This window comes from Eriocheir sinensis, chromosome 56 (assembly GCF_024679095.1).
Source record: "Eriocheir sinensis breed Jianghai 21 chromosome 56, ASM2467909v1, whole genome shotgun sequence".
NCBI classification, from domain to species: Eukaryota; Metazoa; Arthropoda; class Malacostraca; order Decapoda; family Varunidae; genus Eriocheir; species Eriocheir sinensis.
Genome location: NC_066564.1, coordinates 10,601,331 through 10,614,972, shown reverse-complemented (window position 1 = coordinate 10,614,972; position 13,642 = coordinate 10,601,331). Strand labels below are relative to the sequence as shown.

The 13,642-nt window shown below is 43.0% G+C and overlaps 1 protein-coding gene across 5 annotated transcripts in view; it reads left to right on the top strand.

Moving 5' to 3' along the window:
- The window catches only part of LOC126984299 (androgen-induced gene 1 protein-like), a 149,404-nt gene that overhangs the window by 46,254 nt on the left and 89,508 nt on the right, over nucleotides 1-13,642 (top strand). For all 5 annotated transcript variants that reach the window (XM_050837925.1, XM_050837924.1, XM_050837923.1 and 2 more), the window contains exon 5: nucleotides 7,201-7,352. In XM_050837925.1, the coding sequence (XP_050693882.1) occupies nucleotides 7,201-7,352 (152 nt within the window). The remainder of the gene's footprint in view (nucleotides 1-7,200; nucleotides 7,353-13,642) is intronic.

Below are 13,642 nucleotides of genomic sequence, written 5' to 3'. Positions count from 1 at the left end.
TGGTGTCCCACAGGGTTCTGTCCTATCTCCCACTCTTTTCTGTTGTTCATTGATGATCTTCTTTCCAAAACGAACTGTCCTATCCATTCCTACGCCGATGATTCCACTCTGCATTATTCAACTTCTTTTAATAGAAGACCCACCCTTCAGGAACTTAACGACTCAAGGCTGGAGGCTGCAGAACGCTTAGCCTCAGACCTTACTATTATTTCCGATTGGGGCAAGAAGAACCTGGTGTCCTTCAACGCCTCAAAACACTGTTTCTCCACCTATCCACTCGACACAATCTTCCAAACAACTATCCCTATTCTTTGACAACACCCAGCTATCACCTTCCTCAACACTAAACATCCTCGGTCTATCCTTAACTCAAAATCTCAACTGGAAACTTCATATCTCATCTCTTACTAAATCAGCTTCCTCGAGGCTGGGCGTTCTGTACCGTCTCCGGCCAGTTCTTCTCCCCTGCACAGTTGCTGTCCATATACAGGGGCCTTGTCCGCCCTCGTATGGAGTATGCATCTCATGTGTGGGGGGGCTCCACTCACACAGCTCTTCTGGACAGAGTGGAGGCAAAGGCTCTTCATCTCATCAGCTCTCCTCCTCATACTGATAGTCTTCTACCTCTTAAATTCCGCTGCAATGTTGCCTCTCTTTCTATCTTCTATCGATATTTCCACGCTGACTGCTCTTCTGAACTTGCTAACTGCATGCCTCCCCCTCCCTGGCCCGCTGCACTCGACTTTCTACTCATGCTCATCCCTATACTGTCCAAACCCCTTATGCAAGAGTTAACCAGCATCTTCACTCTTTCATCCCTCACGCTGGTAAACTCTGGAACAATCTTCCTTCATCTGTATTTCCTCCTGCCTACGACTTGAACTCTTTCAAGAGGAGGGTATCAGGACACCTCTCCTCCCGAAACTGACCTATCTTTCGGCCACCTCTTTGGATTCTTTTTAGGAGCAGCGAGTAGCGGGCTTTTTTTTATTAATGTTTACTTTTTTGTGCCCTTGAGCTGTCTCCTTTGCTGTAAAAAAAAAAAAAAAAAAAAAAAAAAAAAAAAAAAAATTCAGCTGGTTCCGAGGCTACATTTTTCCCATACACTGGACACTGGCATAATCTAACACCGTGTTTTAAAGATACAGGGGATCCTGACGTGTTTATTACCAATGCCTCTGCTACACCTCCCTCCTTGACTGTCACGAGAGTTAGCTCCACCGTCACCCGGTGTATGTGTGGTGTGCCGTCAATGCACGCAGCACTGCCCGTCGGAGGGGCGTTAGGTAACCGGATTTTAACAAGTTTTGCAGCACGATCCGGAACTATTTGAGGTCCTTCTACGACTGCCGTTACTGTCCGCCACAAGTCTGTAATGTTTTTGTGTGGTTTGACCGTAAGAGATGACACTTGGGCGGTGGTAGATCCTGAGTCTGTGGTGGGTTGGTCATTTTCCCCCTCTGAGGGCGGGACTACTGGTAACATAGGCGATGGATTTACCATCCCCTGTATGCGTCGTCCTTGATACACGATCGCGTTGCTTTCAGGGTTTATGGTTATGTGCAGGTCTTTCATGGCGTTCAATCCTAAGATCCCGTCTACGGGTAAAGCAAACCTGCTAGATACATAAAAGAAATCTCGAAAGGGACATACCTTTTCATGTAGGCTGACTGTTAGTGGTACTCGCCCAAGGATACCCAAAGTGGTGCCTGTCACACCTATCACATTCAGGTCGTTCTCTTGGAGCGGCCAATTTCCCCCTCTCGCCTGTCGTGTCAGTGACCTGTAAGCGGAATCTGAGATTACATTGACTGCCGCACCTGTGTCTACCGCTAAGGTGAGTGAAATTTTGCTCACTTTGCAAGGGAGGGCAGTTATGCTCGTCCGTCCCAAGGCGGCAATGACTGAGTCAAGTTGCTCCCAATTAGTATCGTCCTTATGGGATACTTGGATGTATGCCTTGTGGCTGTCACGGAGTCATGCCTTTTTATTCTGAGAAGTGGAGGGGTTTGTTTTACTGTCTGCCGAGGATTTGTTCTTCTGTTCCTCCCTGGCCATTCATTGCATAACAACTGTCTGTATCATGAAAACAATTCCCGTGGACATGGCAAAAGGCAGTCTTCCGCTGATGGTGTGGCCTAGGGTTCCTGTGTGATGAGTGATGGCTGCCTCTGTATCCCCCTGATCTCCTATCAGATCCCTGTGTAGAGTGTGTTGAGTCCCTACGTTTCGAGAAACATGTACTCTCGGAATGTCCTGACTGTTTGCAAAACATACAGGTGAGAGGTGCCTTATTTTGTGCCTGCAATGCTGCGGCTGCTGCTAGTGGTTGATTGTGAGTGTGTTCTTGAACCTTGACTTCTAACTCTGAGACGAAGTCAACCAACTTCCCGCCTGGTTTGAAGGTCAAGGGAAGGGCAAAACGGCAGTTCTTTTCTGAAATATGAAATAAATAAAAAAGCAATTCCAAGACGGTCTTCACCTGTTGTTTTTGCATACTGCCCTGTGGGAGCCATTGCGTGTCTTCTAGACTTTTGACACAGTCAACTGCCAGGTGATTTGCCTCAGTCATGGCGTCCCAAATCGGCTTTGTTGAGGAATTCTTTTGGAGGGAATCTACCGTGTGGGCCATCTGTCTAACGATGCTTGGTTTACTCCCCCCCGGCCCCCAGCCCCCCGAAGCGAACGCCGAGGACTGCATCAAATTTAGTGCCCGAGAGTATGGGAGTAACCGGGACCGAATGAACGCAATTTTATCATGATCTTCCGTAATGGAGGAATTTACGATGGCAGACTCACATAGATCTAGGAACTGTCTCGCCGAATAGTCAGACTCACTGCCGTCAAACTGTCGGATACTGGCGTGAGTTGGAATGACCCGAATCGGTGGAGGGTGCAAGTGGGATGTTCCCCCGGCAGGAGGGGGCGGAGCAGGTGGATCGAGAGGCATGTTCGAGTTTGGTTGAGTGGGTTGTAAGTATCCCGACGAACTCGGGGGTGAATGATCTCCGCGGTCTGGAATTGATGAATAATGAGTGCCTGAACGTAATTTTACCTTATTAAATTCACCGTTTTTTCTATCATGGTCCGTTTCCTCTTCGTCTGTGGTCTGTCTTAAATGCTTAAAAGTGTCGCCGAGTTTAGTGAGAGTCTCTTTGTTCACAACTTGGCTTAACTCAGCGACAATATATTATCATGGTTTATTAGCTGTAAATATATACGGAATGCGTCTGAATTGATATTTGCACAGTACCCCTAAAAACAAGAGGAGATGGTTAGCAAGTAGTCTGTTAGACGTAATGGAAAGTTAACTAGTAGATGTTTTTTAAGGAATAAATGAGTTTGCCTTGAAACGGTGGTTTTCTTCCGAGCGGCGAAAAGAAAACGAGTGGGAGGGTAAACTAAGGGAAAGGTGAATTGCGGGAGGAAGATACAGTTTAACTGCTATCAGACAACCGAGAATGATCAATATCGTATGCGAATGATCGATTACTCTCACAATTATGAATGACAGTGTCAGACACAAAGAATTAACAGAAACTTGCGTTCTTACTTAGTTGAAACCTCAATTAGCTTAACCAGCACTTCTGAAAAAAAACAGTGTAAGGAAACGATATCGGGAATATCAGGTGAAATGAAGAACTGGCGACGAAGGCAGGACGGCGGCCTTATGGTACCAAGGCCCTGGAATCGTGGAGAAACGGCAGGACGTCGGCGGTTGGGTGTTGAAGCGTAGAAGCTGGTGTCGATGGCGGACCACTGGGAACTGGGAGGTGTTGTAGAATTGTGCTGAGCAAAGCGTTGCTTGAAGCGGCTCCCGGAACTCCTTGCCAGACATAGGACGGCTGCGGTGTTCTCCGTATTTTGAGTGTTACTGAGCAGCGCTTGTAGATTGGGCGCCCGAGGTGGTAATTGCTTGTAGTCACCCGGTAGATGTCCGAGCTTGCCCTTGAATGATTGTTGCAGTAGGAGGTTTGGTCGGCGGTCCTGGCAGTGGCAGTGTTGCCGTTGTGGTGCAGGGTGTTGCCACAGTGGGCGTTGGTTGGTGGGTGTGACAGCCGCGGGCGGGGGTTTCCCTAGGGCGTGACTCCTGCTGCGTAACAGGTAGCTTGCAGTGAGCTCATAGCCCGACGAATGGAGTTGGTCTGTGGCTTGACGGCCCATAGACTCTGAACTGGCTGCTTGTGACTCCTTCCTTGTAACGTAACGCCAGTAACATAACGCCTGTAACGTAATGCCTGTCCCCTGTTCTGTGAATTCTTGTGGCTTGTAGAGCTGTAGAACCGATGAGGTAGTGATGGCTAGGGTACGTTGGGACGCCGCTGATGACCAATAATGTAACGGTGGAAGGCTTGGTTGCGTGGAGCTCAGACAGGGTCTTGGTGGGTGAACAGGGGCGTGAGGGAAACACTCGCTGCCTTAGGTGAAATGTATTCTTAACCTAAAAATACAGGGAGCATTGGAGAGAGAGCTGAGACAATAGGTCTGTGTCAGTCGAGCTCTCAGGAAGGAGTGACGTTAGAGACTTGGAAAATAATGAAATTACAATTGGTCACGTAAGTCAAGGTGACCCCTAAGTTTGACAAAATGCTCTGTTACACATACCGAGACGCTCGTCCGGTAAACACTGACAGATGACATTCCTACAATGGTGGCGTGATCCCTCTGAAGTGGGTATTTTCCACTATACCTGCATTCCTAATACATGGTGATATATAACAATAATAATAATACACTGATATAATTACAACTACTATAACAGGATTCCACAGCTTTCCTTTTTTTCAGTTGTTTCATTAAATCTTCAATTTCCTTTTTAGTTGCTTTAATTTGCTCCATTCTAATCATACCATCTTCACCCTCTGGTAGCTCAAACTCACATCATTAAACACTTGGTGAAAACTCTTATTTAATCCATAATCACCTGGGTTGCCCAGGATTCTGTCAAGTGGCATAGTTTGTGTTGCTGATGTGTTGGTGCTAGGCCTATGAGGCCTATGACATCTCAATTTGAGTTGTGATCTTGCCATGTGAGGTGTTTTCATGGGGCTCCTATGTGTAGCCTAAATTTACAGCTCCATTGTTTGGGATTCCAGACAAAGGGGGTGTAAATTTTACAGCATGGGTAAAAGGAACCCTTGCTGTATAAGGGCCGGGGGGGCTGAAGCATCCCGGGGGACATCTCGACTCCAACTCTGTGTGTAGCAAATTTGAGCCTCATACCCCAACACTATGGCTGACTGTGATTTTTCAAATATATATAGTTTACCCTCGTCTTACGTGGTTTATTGTAACGTGAAATTTGTCTAGCGCAATCTGAATTTACAGAAGAAAATTCTAACTGCCGTGGAAATTTTTTGTAACGCGGATTTTTTTAACTGATCGGGCAATGGACAGTTAACTTCTGTTTGATATCTCTGGTAATGCGATGTCATTAGATTGATAAATCCCATTGAAATAACACCTCCATATAGCTCAAATTCCTTTTAAGGCAAATTTCTATATTATGTTCTATCACATGTTATATAGAGGACTGTACTATCATAAGCATGGTCTTAGAACCAAGAAATTTTCCTCTCAAGTTTTGCATCTCTAACAGTCGTCTTCATTCTTTTATCTACTGTTCTATGTTCTGTCAAACTTCTGTTCTTCCCTTCCAACTTCCTTCATATGTATCTATGAATCATTTCATTCCCAAACAGGCATGTGCTAAGAACTAACCTATTACAGCATTAATCCTACTATGTATGCTGTATACTTCAACCCTCTGAAAAGGAAGATTTGAGCCTAAATATATGGCTAAAGGCGGTGTCACACTAGCACTTTTTCCGTCAACTTTTTCCGTCGTTTTTCTGAAAATCGTCGATATCTTGGCTGCAGCCTGTCACACACAAACTGTGTTTCGTCTGAAACTTTCCGTCGGCACAGACCAAAGAATGTAAACAAACATGGAGTCCACGCTGCGGCAAAGATACGCTGCTCTGAACCTAATACTGTGTATGGATGTGCATGGATGTGCTCATGGTTGGCTCGTCGGGAAAGAGAAAGTGTGTACCACAGGCTGTTAAAAGAGCTGAGTTTAGAGGATCATGAGACTCTGAAGAATTGGATCAGGTTGGACAAGAGCCAGTACCACAGACTTCTGGAGTTAGTGACACCTCTCATTGCCAGAAATGACACCAGGATGAGGAAGGCTGTCACTGCAGGAGAGCGTTTGAGACAGGTTGAAGCCACGCGGAAAGTCTCGGTCTTGGTCTTGGAAATGTAAACAAAGGCGGAAATTTGCAGGCGGAAACGATCCTCATCGTCTGACAAATTCATGCGATAAGTTCATGCGGAACGATGAAAAATCGACGGAAATCGCATTAATCGACGGAAAAAGTGCTAGTGTGACACCGCCTTAAGAGGCAGGAGGAGGGGGCCTGTGATGCATGAATGGAGGTTGATCTTTCCAACCAATTTCACTATTGGTCCTCCTCATGTTATGTTGTTTGTAACTTGTTCATGTAACTTCAGTATAATTCCTTTTGGGAATGACATTCATGCACACCAGTGCATCAGAATTAAAGTTGAATGCCATATATTCAGTTAGCCAGAATTAGAATTTTAAGGGGATAGATTCAGATAATATACTAATGCATTGTTTTTTCTTAGTAATTTGTCATAGGTAAAGTTTTGTGTGCTTTGAATGAATACTACCATTTTGTTTCAAAATTAGTGGGTTTGAATTCTGATCAGCCTTCAAAAATTAATTAACCCCAACCAAAGTTTGTAATTCAAGCTGGATAATAACCATGTGATGCTAAATTTGTATTTTGGCCCCTCTGATTGAGTGACAGAATACCTAATAAATGATTAACATTGCCCCAATGAATTAGCAACTTACGTAACCCCACTGATTGTGGCATCTGGCCAGTGAGCAAGAACAACCTCAAATTCTTGAAACTGTCTTGCACAAAATGCATATAAACAGCTGCGTGTCACGGATATCTTAAATCTTATGGTGGTCGGATTTTCGTAACTTTTGGGGGGTATTTTTGACTTGGCAGATTTTTGCCTGATACTCAGGGCTTCCCGAGCCAGGGGCGGGGTAGTCTGGGTTTTACTGTGTATAGTATATATTTTGGTAAATTATATCAAAGCAACATTATATATTCATGTGCCTAATAGGTTTTCTAATGAGACAACTTGTTATTTCAGGGTGTGCTTTATTGCTTACCAGAGTGGCCACTGGGTGTATCCTGTGCTGGCTTACCTGTCCTTGCCAAGCCGCACCCTTTTCATCATTGCCATGGCCATGCTCATTAGCCTCATATATCTGGTGGGAGAGAACTTCAACAAAAGGCTTTGGGGTGAGTCCTTAGCTATCAAAATCATCATTAATATGTTTTTATCGAAGGATAAAGAGTGCTCCAATATTTTTCATATATGTTGGTTCATTTGATCATTTTCTTTAAATTTTTCCATCCATCACTCATGTCTTTCGTTATGTGCTCTCTCTCTCTCTCTCTCTCTCTCTCTCTCTCTCTCTCTCTCTCTCTCTCTCTCTCTCTCTCTCTCTCTCTCTCTCTCTCTCTCTCTCTCTCTCTCTCTCTCTCTCTCTCTCTCTCTCTCTCTCTCTCTCTCTCTCTCTCTCTCTCTCTCTCTCTCTTCCCCCCCCCGGAAACTTCAATGTGTACGCCCTTTAAATCTAACTTTTACCTGTGTGTGTGTGTGTGTGTGTGTGTGTGTGTGTGTGTGTGTGTGTGTGTGTGTGTGTGTGTGTGTGTGTGTGTGTGTGTTTTTATCTACCTGACCTGACCTGACTCTCCCTACTGACTCTCCCTCCCCACACCCTTCTCCCTTCTTCTTCTTCGTCTTCGCCTGTGTGTGTATTTACCTAGTGGTATTTACCTAGTTGTAGTTTTACAGGGCCTGGGCTTATGCTCGTCTGGTCCTGTCTCCGTATCTGCATTTGTCCAACTTTTCCTTAAAGTTTTGCACACTCTTTGCCAATACTACATCCTCACTTAGTCTGTTCCGAACCTCTATATTTCTTTGTGGGAAGCTATATTTCTTTGTCTTTCAAGCATCTTCCTTTCCTCAATTTTTTACTGCGTCCTCTTGTGTTCCTGGTGTTTATTCCTTCCGTCCGTCGTTATTTTATACTTATTCATACATTAATTATTTGAGAGAGAGAGAGAGAGAGAGAGAGAGAGAGAGAGAGAGAGAGAGAGAGAGAGATAACCAGACCACACAGGCCCCAAGGCCCAAACTAGGTGGTCTGTCCTAAACCTAAGTGACAGTTGTTATGCGGCCACCATGACGTTGAAACTGACCTAGTGAACATTTAGATGGAGGAGATAGCGGTCAAGATTATTCTTAAACAATGCAATTGAGTTACACTGCACCACTGATGGTGGTATCTGTTCCAATTTCCAATGACAGCATTAGTGAAGAAGAATTTTGTGCAATCTGAATGAACTTGTCTGCATTTGAGTTTAGCGCTGTTATTTCTCTTTCGCATCGAATCATCCATCACAAACAATTTGGTCGGATCCATGTTGGTAAAACTGTTAAGTATTTTAAAGCACTCGATCAGTTTTCCTCTTAGGCGGCGTTTTTCAAGAGAAAACAGGTTTAGATGTGACAGCCTTTCCTCATAGGGTTTGTTTCGTAATGAAGGAATCATCTTGGTTGCTCTACGCTGAACACCTTCTAATTTAGCAATGTCTTTTGCATGGTGGGGAGACCAAAACTGCACGGCATACTCCAGATGAGGTCTGACGAAACTATTATACAAAGGTAGTATAACTCTATATAACTCTATATAACTCTAGGAGTTATATACAGGCCACCCAACCTTAACAGGCAGGACACGAGTATATTACTACAGGAGATTGGCAGGGCGAGTATGAGTAGAAATGTCTGCGTAATGGGGGACTTTAATTATAGGAATATAGACTGGGAAGATCTAGTGGGTGACCTGGAAGCCGAGGACTTTCTTGAAGTTATACAAGATAATTTCCTTAAGCAGGTAGTTACTGAGCCTACCAGAGGAGATAACATATTAGACTTAGTCCTAACCAATAATGGGAACTTGCTACGTGAGTTGGAGGTGGGCGGAGAGTTAGGAAATAGTGACCACAGAACGGTTCGTTTTAGGTTAGACTGGGCGGTAACCCGTGATCCAAACCCAGTGTTAGTGCCAGATTTTAGAAGAGCAAACTACGAGGGCTTGAAGACATCTTGAAGGGTAAACTGGGATAATTTAGGGATTCATGAGGGCCAGAACTGCGGATTGGAGAGCCAGGAGAACCAGGTAGAAATGTCTTACAATAATTTAGTTAGAGTAATAGTAGAGGGGCAAGAACAGCATATACCACAGCGAACACTTAGAAAAGAAAACAATGATCCTAAGTGGATGACTCGTGGACTAAAACACGAGATTGGGTTAAAGAAGGAATTTATCAGAAAATAAAGAATGGGAAACACATCTCAGGGGCGGTACGTCGAACTATCTAGATTAGTTAAGAAAAACACCAGGATAGCAAAAAGAACTATGAGATCAAAGTAGCAAATGAGGCGAAAAGTAATCCTAAGGGCTTCTTTCAGATGTATAGAACAAAAACACGGGAGAAAATTGGACCGCTGAAATCAAACACAGGGAGCTAGTAGAAAATTACGAAAATATGAGCACATTGTTGAGCGACTACTTCCTTTCAGTATTCACACAGGAGGATCGAACGACTATACCGGAAAGAGTTCAGGTGTACGAGGGGGATGGCGATAAATTGAGGGATATAATCATTACCAGGCAAGTAGTTCAGGATGAGATAGATAAGCTTAAGAAGAACAAGTCGCCAGGTCCTGACGGGATATTTCGAGGGTATTAAAGGAGCTAGGTGATATAATCAGTGACCCACTAACCGACATCTTTAAGATGTCGGTTAATACTGGCTATGTGCCGAGCCTATGGAAAGTAGCTAATGTGACGCCGATTTTTAAAAAGGGGACAGGTCAGTTGCTTCAAACTATCGCCCAATTAGCTTAACATCGGTTATAGGGAAGATGCTGGAGTCCATAATAGCCAGGAACATTCGGGAGCATTTAGAGAAACATAGCTTAATTCACGACTCAGCATGGGTTCACAAAGGTAGGTCATGCCTCACCAATCTCTTGTCCTTCTACAATAAAGTATTTGAGGCGGTTGACAGAGATGAAAATTATGATGTAATCTATCTTGATTTTAGTAAGCGTTTGACAAAGTTCCTCACCAACGACTGTTGCTTAAATTACAGGCTCACAGAGTAAAGGGTAAACTTTTGAACTGGGTCAAGGCGTGGCTTAGCAATAGGAAGCAAAGAGTGCAAATCAATGGTAAAAGATCTGTCTGGGGATGTGTTACAGTGGGGTCCCACAAGGTTCGGTATTAGGTCCACTTTTGTTTATTATTTATATCAATGACTTAGACACAGGAATTAGTAGTGATGTTAGTAAATTTGCAGATGATACCAAGATCGGTGAGTAATTGAGTCGGATCAGGACGCTAGTATTCTCAAGGTGAACTCAACAGATTATATGACTGGGCGGATAAATGGCAGATGGAGTTCAATGTAAGTGCAGTATTCTGAGTGTAGGTGGAACAACCCTCACATAACTATTGCTTAAATAACACTCTCATAAGTAGTTATGGGTGCCAGAGGGATTTAGGGGTCTTAGTGAGATCTGATCTCAGTCCAACTGCACAATGCATTCAACCTAGAAATAGAGCTAATAGGGTACTGGGATTTATTTCAAGGAGCGTAAGCAACAGAAGCCCAAGTCTTCCTCAAACTATATTTAGCATTAGTTAGACCTCATCTTGACTATGCGGTTCAGTTCTGGTCACCCTACTATAGAATGGATATCAAAATGTTAGAATCGGTGCAGAGGAGGATGACTAAGATGATTCAGGGGTTGAGAAACTTGCCATACGAGGAAAGACTCAAACAGTTAAACTTGCATTCTCTAGAAAGGCGAAGGGTGCGTGGAGACATGATCGAGGTTTATAAATGGATGAAGGGCTTTAATAAGGGAGACATTCATAAGGTTTTGTTGGTAAGAGAACCGGGTAGGACACGAAGTAACGGGTTTAAACTGGATAAATTCAGATTCAACAGGGACATAGGCAAAAATTGGTTTACTAATAGGGTGGTGGATGAGTGGAATAGGCTTAGCAGTCATGTGGTGAGTGCCAATACAATTGTCACATTCAAAAATAGACTAGATAAATTCATGGACAGCGATATTAGGTGGGGTTAGATACACGGGAGCTTAGGGTCAAAGGAGCTGCCTCGTACAGGCCTACCGGCCTCTTGCAGACTCCTGCGTTCTTATGTTCTTATGTTCTTATGTTCTTTATTCTTGAATGAAAAATTTCTCTTAATCAAACCAATCATTCTGTTTGCTTTTTTAACGGACTCGTTGCACTGCTGGGAAAACTTGAGGTTAGACACGACTGTGACGCCAAGATCTTTGACCGAGTGAACGCCTTTAACTTCAACACCGCACATTTCATAGTCCTTTATATTTCTAGATCCAACCTGCAGAATCTGGCACATGTTTATATTAAAAGGCATTTCCCATTTTACTGACCAATCTGATATTTTACGCAAATCTTCTTGTGGGCTCCGCCTGTCACATTCTGTAAGTACCACATTGCCGATTTTCGTGTCGTCCGCAAATTTACTAATGAAATTATTGAGACCAAGGTCAATGTCGTTGATGTAAATGACGAAGAGAACGGGTCCCAGGACAGAGGCTTGGGGGACACCACTAGTGACTGGCATCCACTCAGAGGTCACTCCATTAATTACAACTCTTTGCTTTCTATTGCTTAGCCAGTGCTTGATCCATTCGTGAAGCTTACCCCCGATGCCTATTCCCTTGATTTTATGAAGCAACTTGTAGTGTGGACTTTATCAAATGCCTTCTGGAAGCCCAAATAAATAATATCAAGTGATTTAGAAACATCATAGATTGCAAAAAGCTCGTTATAGAACATTAATAGATTTGACAAACAAGATCTGTTGTTACGGAAACCATGTTGCGAGTCCAGGATTAGCGAATTACACTCTAGGTAGTTAACTACTTTATCTCGAATTATTGTCTCAAATAATTTACCAATAATTGAAGTTAAGCTGACTGGCCTGTAAATATCCGGTAATTTTCTGTCGCCTTTTTTTAAAATGGGTGTTACGTTAGCCATTTTCCAATCACTAGGAACGATACCATGGTGCAAAGACATATTAAACAGCATTGTTAAAGGTCTGAGTATCTCTCATGATATTTCTTTAAGTAATTTTGGATATATTTTATCAGGTCCTGGACTTTTGTTAGTTTTAAGTGACTGCAGCGCTTTGAGAACCTCATCTGTACTGATTTCAAAGTCAGGGAGGGAATGACTGGGATTTTCAGTAGTGTTAGGAACAGCAGCAGTATCATAGAATTACTATTAAAAATCGAGGCGAAATAAGAATTTAACGTGTTCGCTATGTGTTGGCTGTCTGTCACAATATTTCCCGAATTATCTGTTAATGGGCCAATCCCACTTCGAATCTCTTTTTTGTTGTTTACATATCTAAAAAAACTTTTAGGATCTGACTTGCAATTTACCGCAATGTTTACTTCGTGCCTCCGTTTCGCCTGCTTGATTAAACTTTTGACTTGTCGTCTTGCTTCGTAGTACCGTGTACTATTTTCGGTAGAGTTATCAGTTTTCTTTTGCCTATATAACAAGTTCCTCTTTTGGAGAGCAAGTTTGATTTCATTATTAAACCACGGAGGATTTTTAACTTTTCGGCGCTTTTCACAAGATTGCACGGATTTATTTTGTTCAGTTAGTAATCGAGCTTTAAATTCTTACCAAGATTCTTCGACGTCGATGTTGGATACTAATTGAAAGTTCGTTAATGACAGTCTTATTCTTTCAAAATCCGCTCTTTTAAAATTGGGAACCAATACCTTATTTTCTGCAATCCTTCTTTGAGCTCTTATGTCGAGACGTACCAGTCTATGATCGCATGATCCGAGGTGTTCGCCAACGCTGACATTGTCAACTAAGTTCTCTTGGGTTACTAATACAAGATCAAGAATATTACTATCGTGTGTTGGTTCACTAACCATTTGGCTAAGGCAGTTATTTTCAACGAAGTCTAACTTCCTGTGCGATTCCCCTTCGGATCCCGTGAGTGTCTGCCAGTCTATATGCGGTAGATTAAAATCGCCGAAAATCAATGCATCACTGTTTCGGAGAGTTCTTTGCAAAACGCCATACATTATTTCATCATCCTCGTGTGATTGGCCTGGAGGCCTATAAGTGATGGATATGTTGATTTTTAATTGATCGGTATTTGTACTCACGCTCAAGTGTTCTTCAGTACTGTCCTCTGGTGTAAGCTACTTTTGACGTAACGAGCCACTCCTCCACCTCTACGATTAACTCGGTCTTTATTGAAAAATATAAAATTATCTATATTATATTCAGAAATTAAGTCATTATTAGCAGTGTCAATAAATGTCTCAGTTATGGCAATTACATCAAAGTCCTCTGTTTTAGTTAGGCACTGCAATTCATCAATCTTATTTCTTAAGCTTCAAGTGTTAAAGCTAAGAACCCTTA